Source organism: Musa acuminata, chromosome BXJ1-1 (genome assembly GCF_036884655.1).
Source record: "Musa acuminata AAA Group cultivar baxijiao chromosome BXJ1-1, Cavendish_Baxijiao_AAA, whole genome shotgun sequence".
NCBI lineage: Eukaryota > Viridiplantae > Streptophyta > Magnoliopsida > Zingiberales > Musaceae > Musa > Musa acuminata.
Window position 1 is genome coordinate 20,622,121 of NC_088327.1, and position 21,002 is coordinate 20,643,122.

Below are 21,002 nucleotides of genomic sequence, written 5' to 3' on the forward strand. Positions count from 1 at the left end.
ACAATGCCTGACATCAGAAGAGGTTTGTTTCCAGGCAAGGAACACCTAAGAGGACAATTCTGAATCCACAAACTGCAAACAATGATCCAGATGCAGTTTAAGGTTGACTGTCAAAATATGTCCCAGAATCTATGGCTCACAGAAAGGCAGCAGCAGTCTGACCAAAAATCTTGCTACTACTGAATGCATTTATTGCTGAACACAGTCACAGTTCCCCTGCGTGGCCATAAAAGAAAACATGCCACATGCTGGCAGCAAACAAAGCAGGGATCCACCATGTCCTGGTGGATCATCGACCAAAATGAGATAAGAATCAGATTGATTAGGTGGCATCTATTGCCCAGTGACCGTATCTGCAGTTGTTAATTCATGCCAAAACACTTCTGTGTATTAGTGAGAGAGAGATTTGTGAGGGACAGTAGAGTGAGAAAACCAACAAAAGGTTATGTACTCAAATATTTTGGATACAGACCTTCACAGGGGAAACTGCACTTGTCTCCTCGACCTCGTGCCTACTGACTCTATGTTGTCTTATTTCACATGCTCATATATCTATGTGGATATCTATGTGTGAGAGAGAAAAGATTATAGAGAGGGGAATGAAGACCAAAAAGAATAATGTACTTCCAAGAAGATTGGATACTGCTCTTTTTCTTTAACCAGGATCTCCACTTGCCTCAAGCTAATGCCAACTGGCAGTAGTATGCACTTCTCATTCCCTTCTCCCCCAAGCGAATGAAAAGGACTAAAGAATTGAGCGTGATTTTTTTTTTTCATTTTAAGAATAAGTGGTAAGGCAAGCACTGATCCTATGATCTTGTGATGATTTAACAAAATCCTTAGCAGTTAAACTAATCAACAATTTTAACATCTAAAGAAAGTGAAGAGTGAAGTAGCAAGTTAGAATGTCGCAACTTAAAAATTTGTTGGATGAGGTTATAATTTTTTCAACTTTTGATAAGTAAGTTTGACACACCACCGATAAGATCAGCTTTTCCAATCCACTAGGTTTGTATATAGAATTATTGATTAGAATTCCACTTACAAGCATATCACGAATGCAGTGTATTCAAACTCGGGAGAAACAATATATTCACACGGTATTTCCAACTTAGTAGGAACTGTTAAGAAATTAAAATACATTTTAAAAGATCATAAATTAATATCTTGTCTTTTAAAGAGAATTAGGTATAGTTGTAGGGATAAAGAATTCTTAGTTTAAAAAAGTTAAATATATTTTAGAAGATCTCAAATTAATATCTTACCTTTTAAATAAGATTAAATAAAGTTGTAGAGATTAGATATTCATGTATTTCTCATCTATAAATAGGTGGCATCTATATGTGTAGATCCATCCAAGCCTTAATTATTCAAGTCTATAAGGCTGAAGTCTAAGAGTCGTCCAAGATTTGTAAGTGTTTTTCTTTTTTAGACGTTCAATATAGTTTTTCTTTTTTGCCTTGGTTTCTTCTTTTTCTATTTGGTTTGATCCTGGGTTAGTAGTACCTTATTACTACTATTTGAGAAAGAGTTGCACTTGCATGTGATCTCTCCTTTTCTTCACATAGTATCAGAGCCAAAAGGGTGATAATATGTGTTTCAAGATCTCCTTAGTGAAGAAGATAACCTTTTTCAATTACGAAATATTATAGTCGAGTTGGAAGATTTGGTATTAAACTTCTTAATCAGTCTAACTATAAGATCTAGAAGACTTGTTTAGAGTCCTCTCTTATAGGGAAAGGTCTATAGGACGTGGTTGGTGGCAATGCAACAACAACACCAGATGTTGTAGATGAAGACGCCATGAAAAGATGGAGAACTTTAAATGCAAAGGCTAAATTTGTATTAATGAGATCTATTTCTCATGGTCTCTTTGAACACATTATTTATTACAAATCAACTTTAGAGATTTGGATAACTCTTAATGCATTATTCAACAAAAAGAATATGGTTTGGCTTTAGTATTTAAAGAATGATTTAGCAAATACTATCCAAGGTGATCTCTCAATTTTTCAGTATTTTTTGAAGACAAAATTTATATTCACAGAAACCAATCTTAGGTACTGACGAGTCTATTTCTGATACACGAATAAAACATTATATTATTTATGATCTTCGAAAATAATATATTCCTTATGTTACATCTATTCAAGAATGGATTCAACAACTATCCTTAGTAGAGTTGGAAAATCTTCTTGCCTCTCAAGAATCCCTAGCTTGTCAAATAGCGAGAGTTTCTATTTTAAAGGGAGATGGAGATGCTTTTTTTTTAAATAAAAAAAATGATAATGATAACGATAAAGAGAAGAAGGATGATGCTAATAGCAAACAAAAGTCTTCTTCGAACAATCGTACAAATCAAAAAAAGATTAAGTGTTATAAGTGTGGCAAGTTTAACCATATCAAGAAAAATTATCGTGTGAAGATTAAAGGAGAAAACATTATAAATAAAAAAAATTCTAATATTACTGATGAAGATTGGGGCAAGTGCTTTATGGCTGAAACTGTTGAGGTCATGACATTTATCAATTTCGAATATGACTGGATTGTTGATTCATGATATGGTCATCATCTCACTAGTGATGGTATTAAATCCACAAATCTTCATCAATATGAAGGTAATAATGCAATTATCATGGCAGATAATGATCCTATTGCATTGAAGAGTATGTCACAAAAATCTCTTTTCTATTGCAAATATAGTTGATGTTAGAAATTATGTTTTTTTTAGTCCTAATAAAGTCAAGTTTCTTCGTAATATAAAAGAATTAAATGCAAATGTAGTACATACTGGTAAAAGGGTCAAAGATTTATATATTTTGTTAGCATCAACCTCTTATATCGATAAGATAAGTACAAATGATAATGCATCAATCTAGCATGCTAGACTTAGTGAATGATCTTTCTAATCTTACTACTTTTAGTAGTAATAAAGTTTATGAAGGTTGTCAATATGGCAAAGAACAAGCAACCTTTTGATAGATCACTTTCAAGATATAAATTTCCATTAGAGCTTCTTCATAGTGATCTAATGGGTCCTACTCAAGCACTATCTTATTCAGGTTCTCATTATATGCTTCTCTCTATTGATGATTTTACAAGGTTCACTTGGGTCTATTTTGTAAAGGAAAAATCGAAAGTTCTTTCAAAATTTCAAGAGTTCAAGTTAATAATTGAAAGTGCACGTCAAAGAAAAATTAAAAGATTATGCATCGATAATGGTGGAGAGTTCACTTCTGATAAATTCTTCTCTTTTTACAAAGAGTATGACATCAAAAGGAAACTTACATGGTAGATAGATCGTAACAAAATGGTGTGGCTGAACGAAAGATTCGACATCCCATGAAAACTTGTAAGTGTTAGCTTTATGCATAGAATTTACCCAAAGCCTTATGGGCAAAAGGTATGGCATATGCAAGTTAAGTTATTAATCGAGCTCCTCTTAGTCCAATCAATCTGGTCTCAATATGAGCTCATGTTTGATGAGAAACCAAATGTTAAACATTTTAGAGTATTTGATTCTCCATACTATGTTCATACACCAGACTTAAAGAGAAGCAGGCTTGATGCTAAAGCTAAGAAATACATTTTTATTGGTTATGATGAAAGGAAGAAAGGTTGAAAATGCATGGATCCACAAACATATAGGTATGTGATATCTCGAGATATTATATTTGATGAAGTTTCTTGCTATTATCCTTCACAATAATTTTTTTTTAAAATATCAATCATGATAATGAAAGTGATATATGTTCAAAACATATAGTTGAGTTTCTTTTATCATATAATGCTCTTATGGATTTTGGCTCATCTTTTTTCTCATCTGTATCTACTTCTGTTATTTCTTTATCATCAATGATGGATCAAAGTGATGGGGGGAGTAATGATGTTTATGAAGAGGAAATTTCAATATTAAGAAGATAACAAATAACAATTGTCAAACCAGTATATTACAGAGATAAAGATAATGTAAGCATATGTCTCTGTTTCTTTTTTAAACCAATTGATGATCTTGAACCTACTTGTTTTGATAAAGCCAAAGGTGTTAAGGTGAGGAAGGATGCCATGAATGAAGAAATAAATGCTCTTCATAAAAATGAAACTTGTAATCTTATGTCAAAACCTGCAAATGTAGATCTAATTACTTGCAAATGGGTTTTTAAGATGAAACATAAATCAGATGAAAGTATAGATTGTTATAAGGTAAAAGTTGTTGCAAATGAGTTTTCTTAAAAATATGGAGAAAATTATGAGGAAACTTTTAGTCCTATGACCAAGATGATATCTATTAGAATAATGATTGCTTTAGCAGCTAATCTTAAATAAAAGCTTTGGTAACTTGATATGAAGAATGCATTCCTATATGATGAAATTGATAAGGATATTTATATGGAACAAACACTAGAGTATATTTTTATTTTCAAACAAAATTATGTTTGCGAGCTCAAGAAGGCCCTTTATGGGTTAAAGCAAGCTCCCAGAGCTTGGTATGAAAAAATTGCTCAATACTTTTCAAATGGTCCTTTGGAAAGAGATTTGGTAAGAATATTTACTACATTATCTTTACTTTTTATCTCCATGACCTCAATAACTCCTTGAAGCACATTTTCCCAGATAAAATGATATTCAATTTTAATATGCTTGATTCTTGCATGATAAATTGGATTTGTAGCCAATTTTAAGATACTTTGATTGTCACCCTATAAAATAGTTAGTTTGTTAATTTGATAATACATGTCCTCAATTAAACGCCTTAACTATATACATTCTTAACTAGCAAGTGAGGAAGCCTTGTATTCTGCTTCAATTGTAGAAAGAGAAACCGATTATTATTTCTTACTATATCATGAAATGCAAGCAAAATTATATAAAAAGACATAGCCAGAAGTAGGTCTACGATTATCCAAATCACCACCAAATTAACAACTGCATAGCCATACAATTCAAAATGTATGTCCTTCTTATAGAATAATTCCAAGGGTAGAATTCACATATTTTAAAATTCTCTTTGCTGCATCAAGATGTGGCTTACTTAGAGATCAGTAATTTAAAAAGCGCTAGGCGCCAAAAGGCGCCACGGTCCAAAAACGCCCGAGACGCTAGTTGCTCGCCTGAGCGAAGTGAGGCACTAAAAATTAATAATATTAAAATTAATAGTATTAAAATCAAAATAATAGTGTTATACTGTATACTGTTAACAATATACAGTATAACAGTATACTGTATACTTTTAACAATATACTATATACTATTAACAGTATATTTTCGATTTCGAAAGAGGAGAAGCGAAAGAGAAGAGAAGAGAAGAGTGTAAGGGAAGACCGAGGGTGCTGAGAAAAGCGGGAGCGGTAGCGGTAGCGGCAACGACGAGCAATGACTGTGGCAGCAGCAGCAGCGAGCAGCGGGAACGGCGAGCGACGACATAGGCAGCGGCAGCAGCGAGTAGCAGCAGCGGCTACGGGAGCGGAGTGACGAGCGGCGACAGCGGTAAAAGCGAGCAGCTGCAGCGAGAGCGGTGAGCGGCAACAGTGGCAGCGGTAGCGGCAGCAGCGAGCAGCGGTAGTGAGCAGGGTTAGGGTTGGGGAAGTTATGCCTAGGCGGCGCTTGCCCGAAGCGCCCGGCGACTGGGCTCGGGCGAGCGCCTAGGCGGCGCCTCTTTGAAGCGGGCCACCTGGAAATGAAGCGAGGCGCTCGGGCCTCGCCTCGCCTCGCCTGAGCGCCTAGGTGAGCGCCCAAGCGCCTTATTAAATCACTGTTAGAGATTGGATAAAAAAATTTATAAGACCAACTAAAAATACAATATCTATCTGGTCTTGTAATTGTTAAGTAGATGAGACTACCAATAACAGCATGAAAAGATCGAGAGTCAGAAAGAATACTCCCATCATTACAACTTAACTTTATATTTGTATCGAGTAAAGTGGAAACCTTCTTATTTTTATTAATTCTAAACCTTTCAATAATTTTCTTTGCATAACTTGTTTGAGAGATAAATATACCTTATTTTGTATTCATCATCTCTAGACCAAGAAAAATATTAAGCTCTCCCAACACTTTCATTTCAAATCAAAGAGAAAGATCACAACGAAACTTTGAAATCTCTATTTCATCATTACCAGTGATAATCAGATCATCCACTTATAGAAGAACAATAATATGTAGACTTCTTTGTTTTTTAATAAATAAGTTAGGATCTTAATAAGAAAAAAAAATCAGAGAAATGTAAGTATTGAACAATTTTTAAAGATTTCTAAGTGGTATTTACATATGTAGATCCATTGAAGCCTTAAGTATTTAAGCCTATAAGGCTGAAGTCTAAGAGTCATTCAAGATTTATAAGTATTTTTCTTTTTGAGAAGTTCAATATAGTTTTTCCTTTCTGCCTTGTTTATTCTTTTAATTTGATCTTAGGCTAACAACATCTTATTATTACTATTTGAGAGACAGTTATTATCGAAGTGATGTTTCAACTGCGAACAACAGATATTTTCCGTGCCATTGATGGTTTCCAATTGAAGTCCTTTAATTTACGGGATCGAGCAAGCGAGTTTAACATCTAGAAGAACAGGAATACGTTTCCATTCAGATGTAAATCAAAGAAAACATGCATAAATTATCCAACAAAATTAACAACTAAATACGAATCTGTTTTCCTGCTCTCATCCGGACAGTTGATCGAACTAGCTGATGAGGGTAATAAATGGCGACAAGACTCGGGCTGACGTCAACTGACCCAGACGAAGCTCACGCCTCGAACAACCCGGCAGAGCCTGGTCAAATGAACCAGAAGACAGGCCGAGGCCCATTAACGACCGCTCAGGCTCGATCCCTCACGCCACGCCAAAAGCGATGTCAGACGCCATCAGAGGTACAATCCTGCGCCCTGCGGGCAGGCACATTAGGTAACACTAAACTTCCCTATAAATACCCTCGCGTTCTAAGCGCCAAAGGGGGGAAAAAAAAAGAAGAGAGACACACAGGAAAACACCGCACCAATCCACATCATTGACTTGATCGTCGGAGGGGTCGAGCCGAGCTTCCGACCCGACCTGTGTGCAGGTACAAAGACGGAGCTGTTTCTTCCCAACGCCGCAGAGTGGAACCCTTCCCCGCAGGACGCCCCCACGAGCTCCTACGTAACTCGATCCCTGCAACCGACCGCATCGGCAACCCCCGAGGGATTCCGAGCAAGATCCCCGCCATTCGGACCTGAATCGAGCCACGACGACCCCGAGGCCATGGCTCAAAAGTTGTTCACACTAACAGATTGGAGCTAGAAGGAGGGCCGAATGCCACGGGATCCTCAAACTGACCTCGACGAACTCCCCGCCGAGGGATCGTTCTTAACTGGGGCGCAGGCCGGGCACCCCTCGCGTGACGAGCCACGGGCCGAGGACCTCGTCACGACCTCGGAACGCTATTGGAATTTGTTCCATAACCCAGGTCTGCTTCCCCCCGAGGCCGCTCCGAGCGTTCCTTCGCCCGTGTCATCCGAAGCCTTTCAGGACCTTGCCCTCCAGGTCCGAACCTTGGCGGGAATGGTGCAGACCGTCGTCCCGCTCATTTCCCAATCAATGAACCCATCGACAGCCCGCCCTACACGCCGAGTGGAGTCCTCTGCACCAGTTCACGCGACCACCTCTGCACTCCCTGGTTCACCCCAGACCCGGGTGTTTCCCCTTGGAGATCAAGCAGGGGGAAACCCTGCCGGCCGACCCGAGCATGAGGCGATATCTCCCGACTCCGCGGACTCCTTCCGGGCCCAGTTGCACCTTCTCAGTTAACGACTCGAAGAAGTGCGGAAGAAGGTCCATGCCTCAAAGGGAGAGCCAGGGGACGATGCACGCCGGGGGTCACCGTTCGCAGCTGAAATACGCGACCAACCGGTGCCCGCGAGCTTTCGACTCCCCTCCCTGGACGCCTACGATGGCACTACCAACCCCGCGGACCACGTGGCCGCCTTTCGGGCTCAGATGACGCTATACGGAACTGCTGATGCTTTGATGGTGCAGGGCGTTTCCCACGACCCTAAGGGGGCCAGCACGCACGTGGTACAGCGGCTTGAAGACCGGAACGATCGCTTCCTTCGACCAGCTCGTCAACGACTTCGAGCTCCACTTCGTGGCCTATGCACGGCCGAAGCCTTCCGTTGCACTACTCCTCGAACTCAACCAAAGGGAGGACGAGCCCCTCCCCCATTTTGTGAATCGCTTTACAACACAAATCCGGGGGTCGCCGGACGCTCATCCCTCTCTGTTAGTGCAGGCGTTTATGACAGGCCTGCGACCTTCCAGATTCTTCTGGTCCCTCGTGGAGCGACCCCCCACCACAGTACCAGATATGCTCCAGCGGGCTAACCAGTACATCGCAGCAGAGGCCTGGGTGGCCGAGAGAAGGAGGAGCGACTTTTGGCAGCGAGCTCCATAGAAGAAGTCAAGCACCCGCGGTGGCTATCCGATGTAGTCCTCGTAAAAGGAATCTAGGCCTTGCCTCAGTCTCTTCCGAGCGAAGGCTCAGTATCTACCTGACTGCCTCCCGGCTCGCGGTTAGCTCCGGCCTAACCACTTCCCTATGAATACCCTCGCGTTCTAAGCGACAGAGGGAAAAAAAAGAAGAAGAGAGACGCACAGGAAAACACCGCACCAATCCACATCATTGACTTGATCGTCGGAGGGGTCGGGCCGAGCTTCCGACCCGACCTGTGTGCAGGTACGAAGACGGAGCTGTTTCTTCCCAACGCCGCAGAGTGAAACCCTTCCCCGCAGGACGCCCCCACGAGCTCCTACGTAACTCGATCCCTGCAACCGGCCGCATCGGCAACCCCCGAGGGATTCCGAGCAAGATTCCCGCCATTCGGACCTGAACCGAGCCGCGACGGCCCCGAGGCCACGGCTCAAAAGTTGTTCACACTAACACTAGCCTATACCTAAAGTTTCTTCTCTGTGGGGAAAAGATCGTGTCGCATTGACCCTAATTACCCTAGAAACTGTAGGAAGCTGAAGTTGGAATCATCGATCGTTGAATTGCTTCGGGAATGTAGGGACAAAAAACGCACCGTGGATTTGCCGGTGATGACGGTCACCCCTGACCGGAGATTCTTCCGAAGTTGCCCGCCGTAGATTCTTGGATAGGAGGGAAGGTTCCGGCCGAACAGTCTCGGGCTCTTCTTCGATTTGGATGGCGAAAGGCGGGGCTTTGTCGTCCTCCTCCACGCCTCCAGCAGCGAAAGCGTAGCTTGAGCTCTCTTCAAGAACGAATTATTACACATTGCCATCAGATCAAAATCAGACGATCGTGATCTTCTGGGCCATCCGTCCAAACCCGAACCACTTGGGAACATAATCAAAAAGCTTCGTTTCATTGAATACTTTATTCTTACCGTAACCTTACCCTCGCGACAATTGGAGAAGTGAAACGCGGATCGTGGAACCCACCAGTACCTACCACCAGACGAGGACCGTGAGGGTGGGGATGGTCATTTTAATATTTATGCTGCTTCTTTAAGTTATTTATTTTCAACATTCCAACTTACCCTTGTTTTAATTGGTCTTACACGAAACCCCAAATGGGACCCACTATAACGGGACGGATAAGTATGGGATTGGTAAATTGGGTATTTCCGAATGCTACTTATTTAAATGTCAATTATATATTGAGTTGCTATTGATTTCTCCCGACGAGTCGCTAACAGCATTGTCTCAGCCCGATTTAACGCTCGCCGTCTCTTTTGCTTCACAACGGTCTCTTTCCTCCGTCGCCACCGCAATTGCCTGTCTCAGATCCACTCGCTCCCCCTGCCGATTCGAAGGACTCGAGCCTCTTCTTCCCCCAACCGATCGATGGGCGTGGCGAGTTCCTTGGTACTCCCCTGTGCTCCATTCTTTCCCGCTGGGGTCATCTCTTAGGTTATCAAGCATGCTCCTGCTGAGATTTCGGAGGCGCTTTGGGAGTTTTTAACATATCTGGTGATTGAGTTTGGTAAATTTATTAGTCTTCTCGCATCTTGCCTCTCCCCCTTTTTTTTTTTTTGATCTATCTGTTTGTCTGATTTGTACGAAGTTTATTCGTAGTTCAGAGTACTGGAAATTACGAAACTTATATTGCTAATTTTTCTGTTCATTATGGCATCTGTTAACATCATATGAGTTAATTTGAAGTTTTTTTTTCTTGATCTCTGTTTTTATATGTTTGTATTTTGGTTACTACTCAGACTTGGACAACTCAACTGGTAATGCACAAGATTGTAGGATAAACGAGGCTAAAACGGGCTTTTATTTTATATCTGCGTTGTAGGAGACAATGAAATCAAGATCTGGTAAATGATATCATTTTAGATTGGGCTTTTTTGTATTTTTTTATTTTTCAGTTGAGAAATTTGGGATTGATACTATAGGATTTTATAAAACAGTTATTGATGCACAAATCATAAGATTAAGGGTGAATTTTGGAGATTATCATCATGTGACCTTGAGAAAAGATCTTTTTTGCTGTTTCTAGTCGACAATTATGTCTCCAGAATTTCTGTCAGAAATTTACTTTTCTGGACTGGTTTGTAAAGAGTTGTGGCCCTCATGCATGATTGTAACTTTAACATTGAGTCATTGACCATGAAGAGTTTTTACTTTTGATCTTTTACCTATATTTTATGTTTCCTAAATTTATGTTAACATGAACTTGTGAACTATTGTCACTTGACCTTTGGGTCTAGACTCTTGACATGTGGACAAGACTCAGTATTGTTTCTTTCAGAGCAAGTTGTCATTATATTAAGAGAATGGACCCTGTTTTTCACCTAGTTCTTTAATCCATTGATGCTGATAGATTGACTACAAGTTCTATATTGTTTGGTATTTAATAATTTACTTTCTTTAACATGATTCATTCTAAATGCTTCATTGCTTCGGAGATTTCTCATGGGTTCTTAATGTTCTTTTAAATTCTATTTATTCACTACCAAAAACCAAGAAATTACTTTTTGTCATGAATTCTAATGCTGCATGCACTGATTTTTTTGACTTTGTATTGATATATGGTACAAGCTGGTGTTGGTAGCATAATATAAATGGGTAGTTTGAGTGTGGCATGATCTAGTATCCTTGTACAATAGATATTTTCTTCTAGGTCTTGACCATTTCAGATTACTTGACATGTGGATGAAACAGCATCGAAATAGCATTGAAAACCACCAGTAAAGGACGTCTTTGATGTGCTCAAGAACTGTTAATCTTCAATTTCATATCAGTTATATTGTCAACACAGCAATCAGATTGCTGCTGCAACGTTATCACAGCAATTTCCACTTGTTTTTGAGATGGATCTCAGCAGATTAAAGGGTCTTTATTCCACTGTAACCAAATGCAAGCTAGAGAAATAATTCAGAAAATAAGAGAAAGGAAGAGGAGATGGATAAACAACAATGTAGTGTGGGTGAAACCTAGAGAGAGATGGGTTAGAGTATCTCATGCCAGTTTTCTCAAACTAATCCAAGTGTCTGGGGATGTGTTTACATCAACTATATAATAATCTACCTAATAGAGTCCTTACTAACTAAAAGAAGTAAAATTTGTCTAAATAATGCCTAAACTAATCAGCTGAGCACTGTATAATATCTTTGGGTGAATACTGTTCCCACTCTTATACAAAAACTGCAAATGACTAATTGCAAATTGGCTTGACCTATAGCTAACACTAAAACCATATTATATCAAAATTAAGGTAATACTAAACTTACATCATCTTGACTTACTACTTAGCACTAGAATTTTCATAATATATACTTATGAAAAACTATAGTTGACCTCAACAATTGACCTCTTTTACTTCATTTCTCTCTGATTCATAGAATTTTCAAGCCTGAATTTCAACCAAAGGCACTAAGAATCTCTCTATTCCTTCTTTATAGGTAGAGCTCTATTTCAGAACAATCTATCTATATTCAAGGTGTAATTTTCCTTAAAGTTCTCATTTAATTTTGGTTTGCAAGATGTAGACATGAATAAAGCATTTTATATTTAAAAATTTTGGACTAGATGAAGTATGGGTCTATAATGATATACATTAGACCTACATGAGATTAAGTTGGATCCACACGACTCTAACGTAAATCTTACAGAATATAACACAAGTGCCTCTATTGTGCACAAAGTTTGTAATCATAACTTCTGTGATTAAAGTTGTGTACTTCTATGGTTCAAACTGTGTGCTAAGTTTATGGATGTCAGCCAGATCAACCATATTGATTTAAGTTATTTCAAACCTTAACCTCAGCAATGAGAGAATTCTTCAGTAGCTTAAGTTGATGTGCTACTAATCTTGGCGAGTTAGATCCTAACGGGTGTAACAATAGAAGAAGTGTAATAAGTTAGGGAAGGTGTTACTGTTTCTTTCATCCCCCTCTTTTATTTAGCTAATTATTCTTTGGAAGTTTCACAATAGGAGTTGTCACCTCTTCTTTTATAAGAAAAAGAAAATCATAGGCTTTGACATTAATGAAGTGGTTTCTGGTAGAATCAAAATTTTACCTTTCGTCCTTATGATTTCTTAAGTCTTTTGTGATTGAATGAGGAATTTTGTAAAGCACAGTTGTTCTTGGTGCCACCATGTTTTGTACTCAGTTTTGCAGTTGGCCTAGAGAAACTCACCTGTGATAGGATTTTGGAATAACATAATCTTTTTTTATTTTGCAGGTAAAGTTCTGCTTTGGTACACCATTTTCTGCTTAACGACAGAAAACTTAGAAACTGATTTGGAGCCTTTGCTTCGTTTTCTTTTCTGTTGAATTATCTTTTGGCAGTCAACAATGGCCAAAGATTTGATATCTGCTGAAGTTTTGAAGGCAGTGTTCACTCTGCTTGATGGTGAAGATCTAGTTTCATGCATGCTTGTAAGTCGTCAGTGGAGAGACACTGCCAGGGATGACTACTTCTGGAAGTGCATCTGCACCAAGAAGTGGCCTTCCATTTGCAAAAGACCTCCTCCAGCCATAAGTTACCACAAGCTCTTTTTGACTTTTTCTAGATCCCAACCCCCTCAGCCCCTTCCTCCATCAAGGCTTTCCTTCAACAATTTGGAATTCTTTATTGACCTTTGGTCTGAACAGACTCTGATATTTTCTGAAGCTGTCTCAGGCACTGTGCTCCGGAGAGGGTTAAAGAATCTACCTCCAGGAATACCTGATGCACTCAAGATTCATCTGGACAGTACAGATTACAAGATGATAATGCAAGTTGAGCCAAGATTTTCTTTTCCACTTGGGCAGACGATCATTGTGTCTGTTCTTGTGAGTCGCAAAGACACAAATCAGATAGCACGGATTGTAAATCAATCCCTCTTTGGATATGTTGATGGTAATGCATTTCGTGCACTGGCTTACGACTACCTAATCTTTGCACCAGGACATCCATTCATATCTGGAATCAGGGCTTGGGTTTCCTTGTTATTCATGGCGAACACCGCTCACAGTATCACCGATGTCTTTGGCATTGAGATAGACTTCTGTGATGCTGCAAACTCTGAGAATGAAGTCCTGTGGCTTCTGGACATGCTTGATTGGAAATACATCTGAGCTACATTTGCTGTTGAATGTAAAAAAGTATAAGCGTCAAATCAAATTGTGGAATGTAAATGAGAGATGATACTCAATATTTTGGAACTTGAGTTAAAATAAACTAGAGGCAGAGTATTGTCTACAGCTGATTGTTTGTAGTCATTTTAAGCTAGTGCTGATAAGGAACTTAGACTTGCATGATTTTTGTAGTACAGCTGATATACTCTTGGTTATGTGCAGGCTTCAGCTCAGGTTTGCTGCAATGTCACAACTTGAGTTACAACTGAAGCATGTGCTACACATCAAAGGGCCAGAAGGGGTTGGGCTCCAAGGCATTGTCCTTATAGATGTGTGCTAGATCAGCCAGTTGTGACATATTTCTCAAGATCATGGTAATCCTTCTCAACCTAAAGCTTCTTTTATGGGCACAAGCAATGGTTCACTTTTCTTTATTCACAACTTGTTGATGTACTGTTTATGATGTCTTTGTTAGCAACATTGGCCATTCCCATGAAAGCGATCACATCAGTTGATCTTCAAATGGCCATTCCCATGACGTTTTGGAGGTGTTAGAGTTTACAAACAATAACTTAACATCATTTTAGTAAGATTCTAGCGTTCATTTTTGTTGAGAAGACTCACTGCTGATACTCTTAGGCAACACTGTACATTTTCTAATATCTAGTTTAATTGGCTTGGTGAAAATTAATAATACTGAGATAACAAAACTGCTCCATTGTCATGTCTTCTTTATTGGCATCTGGCTCCATATCCAGTTTCCATGGTTATGTGGTTTTGTTTATGCTAAAAAATGATATAAGAAGCGCTGTCCATGTTTGCAAAAAAGTACAGTGATTGAATTGCTGAAAATTTATTGATGAGCTTATATAATAATTTTACACTGTTTGGCCAACTTCCATTTTGCCTAGCCTATGTGGCTGGAAAAATATAAATCTGCTTATGTGCAGCCTGAATTGGGTTTTGTATAAACTCACTTTGGACATGCAACTATGCATTTTATGTCCAAGATATCTAACTTGGTTTGAGTTTGAATCAAGACCCCATCTGGGCAACTTGGAATACAGTTTGGGAGCCATAATTTCTTGGTGGCATACAATTTGATGTTGTGTGTTTGGAGAAGTTGATCTCTGTCCGTTTTCTAATAGATATCTTAGTTTATAAATGTAAAACAATAAGCAAAGACTATATATATGAAAAAAAAGAAAAATAAGCAATAATTAGAATGAGTAAATCTTATTCTTCCACCAAGAAATTATTAACATTGATTAACAAGCAGGCTGTCCATCTGCTTAAAGGAACTGGTTTAAGTTGTCCATCTGCTTCTGAAGAAGGACAATACACACACACACACACACATATATATATATATATATATATATATGTCTGTTCTAATCTCTGGTACTCTTTTATTCGACTTCCCCTGTTCATCTTCACCTGTCACCAAGAAATCAATGGTGTTGCTTGGCTATTGCTGACTCCCTGCCTAACTTGTTCTCTTTCTCGACTTTTGACGTCACAAACTCATGCAACGCCTTAAGAAGAAAAGAAAAAGAGGACGCAAAATGGAAATCATTCTTTTGCATTTGTAAAATCTTTTACACTGTGCATCATGTGTTTTTTATTTCTACATGCAGAATGCATATTATGAGACTCTTGCCGATGATTTCTCACCGGTATTAGTTCTTTGCAAGTTCTTTATCATAGTATCATGTTTATTAGATTTTACACTTAATTCTTTTACAAAATAGAGCTGCTACGTTTCAAGCCAACAAATATCTTTTATTTTCCCTATAAACCTCAGTCTCACATCAGCTCATCATTCTTGCACACGAATATTTATTAGCTTCCATTCCGTCAATAATTCCAATTATCTCAAATTAATTAATAATATGATATGTCATTTTCCTGAAATACTCCTTTTTTTCGAAGATATTGTCTTATGCGAAATTCTCAGTGTCGTTTGGACTACTCGTCAACGAACTAATTTGTCCTCTTAATTTGTACGAGGGTATTATGGGTAATTAATACGGCTTAACACATCTTTAATAGACGGCACGACACACTAACACTCGACACCAAAAAATACAATAATAATAATAATAATAATAGTAGTAGTCGTCGTAGTAACAAAAGTGACGCACGCAAGCCATTAGCCCCCATTTGGCGTTTTCGCTGCCAAATTCACCGACTTCGATCCAGATGTCCTCCAATTCCTCCTGCAAATCCACGAATCGACCCCTTGCCAGCTTCCGGCCTCGTCCTCCGCTCTGTATTGGTACCGATTTCTCTGCCCTTGGAAGCTTGTGGTCGCTTCTAGGGTTAGGATTTCCGTGCCTTGTTTTCTCCTCGTTTCCGATCACGATCTCTGCATCTGTTGCATCGAGAGGTTCTTGAATCGATCTGCTGCGGTTTCCCCATTTTGATTCATCCTGATTCGTTCTTTAGACAGGAAGATCGAATCTAGGGTTAGGGTTTCATACGGGTTCTCGATCATTTTGGTGGCTAAATCCCGATTCCTAAATATTTTCTTACATACTTTTGTTCTCTATTTTGCGGCGTTTCCCCTCTGTGGATTTAGTGTTTTCTTTACTTCTGTAGGTCGCTGGCTGGTCTTTGGTATTTGGGTATGTAAGTTCCTAGATTCTTCCGATTTCTTCGTGCAATTCTCGTGCGTCTGTCTAATTGGCCGTTTTGACTTGGTCAGTCTTAGTCTATGGGCGAAATTAGGCTATAGGGTTAGCACTTTTAAACCCGGTGAAATTGGGGAGTGTCAGCTTGTTGGTAGGCTAAAACATCTTTTTCTATATCGTGTCCTCTTAATTGCCATAATCCTTTGTAATACATCAATTCAATTACTTTGTTGGTTTACTGCTGCTCCAGGGCGCACTAGATCTTTTTGGACTGCTTTAAAGGTAAATAGCAGTCACACAGTGCAGCTGAGTGTGTTATGTTTTTAGTTATTTTCTAAGAGAATCGTTCCTGGTTTCTTATCTTGATAAATTTACATTTTTGTTCTCGACAAAGTTGATTAAAGAGGGTGATGAGTTATGCATTATTTAGTATTTATTTTTCGTACTTAATATGGAAAATACAGATGTTCTTGCAAATTGGTTTTCCCTATTGTTATATGTCAATATGCTTTACTTTAATGGAAGCTTACTTATTCACCATTTTAGATTTTAAAAAATAGTTATTTTATTAACAGGAGAAAAGTACAATGCAAAGCTTAAGATTTTTCTTGCGCCTTTGACATGTTTATTGTTGCTGAATACGAAAAACTTGTCAGACTGATATGTACCAGCTGCTACAGTATGTACCATTTGGTACATTGCTGAAAAAATAACTGAAATATTCAAAATTTATTGGGACATTTGTGTACTAATACTGGATTGGACTGGTGCAATCAGTATATCATGGTATTTAATTTCATTTTTTAACATAACGTTCTTAGTGAAACTAGCCTTTTTGATATCAAGTGTTTCTCTACATAGATAGTTTCTATATTGATCCTGCATGATCATAGTGTTAGCAGGTGTTGAACTATTTATTGACATGGAGGAAACACTCTGTGGTACAGAATTTAATATGAAGTTAGAAAAAAAAATAAAACCAGATGGCTAATCCTTTTCATAATAATGACAGTCTTTTTTGTTAAGTTCACTATATTTTGGGTTTTTGTGTTTAATCTTTGGGCCTTTTTTTCAATTCTTTTTCTTGGGTTGGGGTGTTGGGACTTGGTGGGATGGTTGAGGGATGAGGCGAGGAGCTTGAAATCTGCTCTCCTATGCTGAAGAACTTGAATAAGCATCTCTTCACCATGTATGTTATACTTGCTTCATATTAAACACTTGTCTTTTCCCTTTGCGTTTCATTAATTCTCATGGTGGGCTTCACATTTATTGTTTTATTGCTCTTGATTCTTTCTGTTTTAGCTTTGATCGATGGTATTTCTCTTTCTGACTATTTTGCCTTTTGGGGCCTTTTTGACGGCCTCTGGAATTGATGAGCAGTGTTTGTTTTTTGTAATGCAATCTTGGAAGTTGTTTAGGTAAATTATGGATGGAAATTTGGGACGATTTCATATGCACTGTACTCTGACCAGATTATTTTTTGGTTAGGTTCAGCTTGTGTGGAACAGTCATCTATTAGAATAATTCAAATCATGCATGAGGCTCTTTGTCAATGTCCAAATTCACCGCTTTCCTTTACAAATAAAGAAATGTTTCTTTATCTTTAAGTCTTCCTGGGTCATTTTCATTGTCATACAAATTGTTGTTTTCTTAAGTTATTTCACTTGTTGGCATTCCATGTGAATTTATTTTGCTTGTTACCTTTGCAGGTTATATATGGTGTTCAACCAAAATGAACAGTCTTTTGCCGATCACACATCTGACCAATTTAATTGTGAACACGTAAGACATTTGTCTTATGATGGCCAACTACACGTGAGGCCATTTGCTGAAGGCTCTACATGTGAGGACATTCCTGCAAAATCACCTGTTTCAGGTAACTGAAGGAAACATTTAGTCTGAAGTTACAGGGAGTTATTACTTATTAGTATATATTTCCTTATTTTTTTTCTTTTTCTGATGTAAAGATGAAGAGAGGGGTTTCTCCAGCTACCACATAGACTTTGAGAATGTGATTGCTGATCCTCCCTCTGACAACTCTTACAGTAATCTAAGTGGCAAACCTAGCTTCTCACGGGTGACAGGCAAGAACAGTGAAGTTATCTGGTTAGAGAATGGCAAACGGTCTCTTTGTGATGATGAAACTTGCCTTTGTGCAAGTAAGCGTTTGAAGCGAGTGGACCAAAATTTTCAATTGGGTTCATCTGAAGATGTTTGCTTCAGTAACTCTAAGAAATCACTCTCAGGTAGTCGTAGGACTTAATTGTTTTCATTCTTTAATCAAATAATATGTAATATTCTCAAGCAGATTAAAAGATTTTGACTGATTATAATAGCATGTTTCTAGTCACCGCTGAGGACTTGAAAGATGGAGGAACTGCTGCTGTTGCTGAGGATGCTATTGATCAGACAACCACCAGCCACTGGTTTGCACAGAGTAGTAGCAGAGAAGCTGGTTTAGATCCACCTGTTCGGGTACCTTCCTATCCATTTTGTTATGGTGATATCCGTCAAGCTGCTGAATTTGATCAGATTGAAGAGATTTATTCGCCCGTTTTTGGTTACTTCGATCAGAAACATATTGCTATTGGATCAAATCATCAGGCTGATGTTCCAGAGTGGAGATTTTATGAATTTAAGAACCATATTGGGGATCATGAAGATTGTGCTTTTCCTGGAAGTTCACCATTATGTGATGATCATATAATTGATGAAGATGACAGTGATAAATGGAATGGAACATGTGTAATGCCCATGCCTGATTGTGCTTTATTGGCTTCAGATTCTGTGGGCTTGCACTACGAGATGAATTGTGGATGCCTAGATGAGGCTTCAATCAGATGTGTGAGGCAGCATGTTGTGGAAATGAGAGAAAAGCTCAGGCGCAATTTGGGGCAGGATAGGTTTTTAGAGTTTGGTTTTGCTGATATGGGTGAGGTTGTAGCTGAAGCATGGACTGAAGAGGAGCAACAGTTATTTCATGAAATTGTGTTGTCGAATCCTGCTTCGGCGGGCAAGAACTTTTGGGATATATTGCCTAGGGTGTTTCCTGCTCGAAATAGCAAAGAACTAGTAAGTTACTACTTCAACGTATTCATGCTTCGGAAGAGGGCTGAACAGAATAGGTTGGACCCTTTGCACGTAGATAGTGATGATGATGAATGGCAAGAAAATGATGATGGTGAATTCACAATGGCAGAAGATGAAGACGAAGAAGATTCTGTGGTGGAGTCTCTTGCAGATCAAGACAATGTTCCTGGTGAGGAAGATGATATTGTGGAAGAGGACATAACTGAAGAAGCTGATGATGTAGAGGATTGTAATTGTTACACCCTTGCCAGGAACAATGAAAAAAGGACCTGCGGTGATGTGAAAGGATGCATTGGTAGTGATCCGAGCCTTCCTCCTGGAATGCAGTTTACAGGAAGCAATTTGCACCATTGTTTGGAGGAACAAGACATGCAGGATGATTCATGCACATCCTACGAGGGCCAGCGTAATGGGGCTGATTCCTGTAATCCTGTCGATATATTTGACTCGCAACACAGCTTGATTGAAGATCATGAGAACTTCCGCAAAGAGTACCAGAATGGTAATCTAAGTGGGTTGATGGATAATGGGTTCTGTGACAGTCTGTGTGATCCAAAAGCATGGGATACAAGTTATTGCTGTGAATCAGAGAAAGATGACCTGTTACCAACATGTAATGTGATAGAGGAGGTATTTGGAAAAGAACACTGACTGTCATGATTTAAGTCGGTACGATTACTCTTGGGTATTTTCTCCCTTTCTTCACCATAGGTGTATGCTGGTTGGTTTAGGATTTGCACCTATCCTTGTAAATTATGGAATCAGGCAGTCCTGCCTGCTTGCTTGTAAAGAAGAGTGTTTGATGTGAGGGACAGGTACTTCAACAATGGAGTGAACCTCCTTTACGCTCTCTGATAACACTACAAAGGCTAATAGGAATCTGGTAAACGAGGAAACACTCCTTTTCGAATTATCGAATGTATTATTGTCTATCTAATGGTTTCTTTACTGTTTGATGTCCTTCTTATCTGAAATTTGTTTGTTGTTTCTTATATGATGAGAGACTGAACTATTAATGGCGGGTAATATTCATTAGCAGAAATGGGCCACTACACGACTTGGGTTTTTAGATTTGTGCAGCCATGTTGTCGTGAGATTTACTCTTCCTACATCTTTTAGGTTTTGCAGCCCACATATTGGTAGGTCTGCAAGATTGAATGCGACACTGTGGAGTTCTTAAAAAGAAATTTGCTGTTGCAGCTGCCAGAACTTATTCCAGCTGAAGCCCATGAAAGCTCCGACGAGGTCTGATCGAAAGTGTTTTTGAGTATTTTGAATCCGATAGCATATTTACATATGCTAGATTTCCATCTTCTCGGAGTTTTGACTCTTTTGCAGGCCTAACTGCAAGCAGAAGGATACCTTCTTCGTTGCGTTGACATATGGACGTGTCACTTGAAGGCCTCGTATCTCGTTGACTAGTCCGTTGTTCACTGCTCTTTTAAGTAGTCAGCGTTGACCCCTGAGGACGCATCACCCCCGATTTTTGGACTAAATAGTATTTTTTTTCTTGAATGATAGAAGCCAAGTATCGGGTCATTCAAAAACCAACAATTAAACAAGATTTCAAGAGAAAGAATATTGTTTGATAAATAATAAAAGGAGCATGAGAGTTTTTTTTGTAGTTTTTTTTTTTCAAAACAAAGAAAAAAACTCACCCTAGTTTTCTCCTCACCGGTCCGTATTATAAGCCAAACGGTCAAATTCTCCCTATC

General features: G+C 39.0%; 2 protein-coding genes across 16 annotated transcripts; both read left to right on the forward strand.

Moving 5' to 3' along the window:
* Positions 1-9,670: 9,670 nt before the first annotated feature.
* LOC103973603 (F-box protein At5g39250) lies at positions 9,671-14,282 on the forward strand. Of its 12 annotated transcripts, none has more exons than XM_018821498.2 (3): positions 9,678-9,978; positions 10,211-10,315; positions 12,794-13,690. In XM_018821498.2, exon 3 carries the CDS (start codon positions 12,800-12,802, stop codon positions 13,562-13,564), a length of 765 nt encoding a protein of 254 aa, XP_018677043.2. In that variant the 5' UTR covers positions 9,678-9,978; positions 10,211-10,315; positions 12,794-12,799; the 3' UTR covers positions 13,565-13,690. The 12 variants fall into 12 exon arrangements, 11 of the variants coding, with proteins under 11 accessions (XP_009386496.2, XP_018677043.2, XP_065045189.1 ...); XM_065189117.1 differs by having other exon boundaries at positions 9,678-9,860; XM_018821496.2 differs by having other exon boundaries at positions 9,679-9,978; positions 12,687-13,690.
* A 1,396-nt stretch (positions 14,283-15,678) lies between these two features.
* LOC103973604 (uncharacterized) lies at positions 15,679-20,247 on the forward strand. 4 transcript variants are annotated; one of them, XM_065189160.1, is made up of 5 exons: positions 15,679-17,386; positions 17,907-18,073; positions 18,165-18,443; positions 18,545-18,672; positions 18,772-20,247. In XM_065189160.1, the coding sequence occupies exons 1-5, from the start codon at positions 17,352-17,354 to the stop codon at positions 19,936-19,938; spliced, it is 1,776 nt and encodes a 591-aa protein (XP_065045232.1). In that variant the 5' UTR covers positions 15,679-17,351; the 3' UTR covers positions 19,939-20,247. The 4 variants fall into 4 exon arrangements, with proteins under 4 accessions (XP_065045232.1, XP_009386505.2, XP_009386507.2 ...); XM_009388230.3 differs by having other exon boundaries at positions 18,545-20,247; XM_009388232.3 differs by having other exon boundaries at positions 15,679-16,479; positions 18,545-20,247.
* Positions 20,248-21,002: the final 755 nt, after the last annotated feature.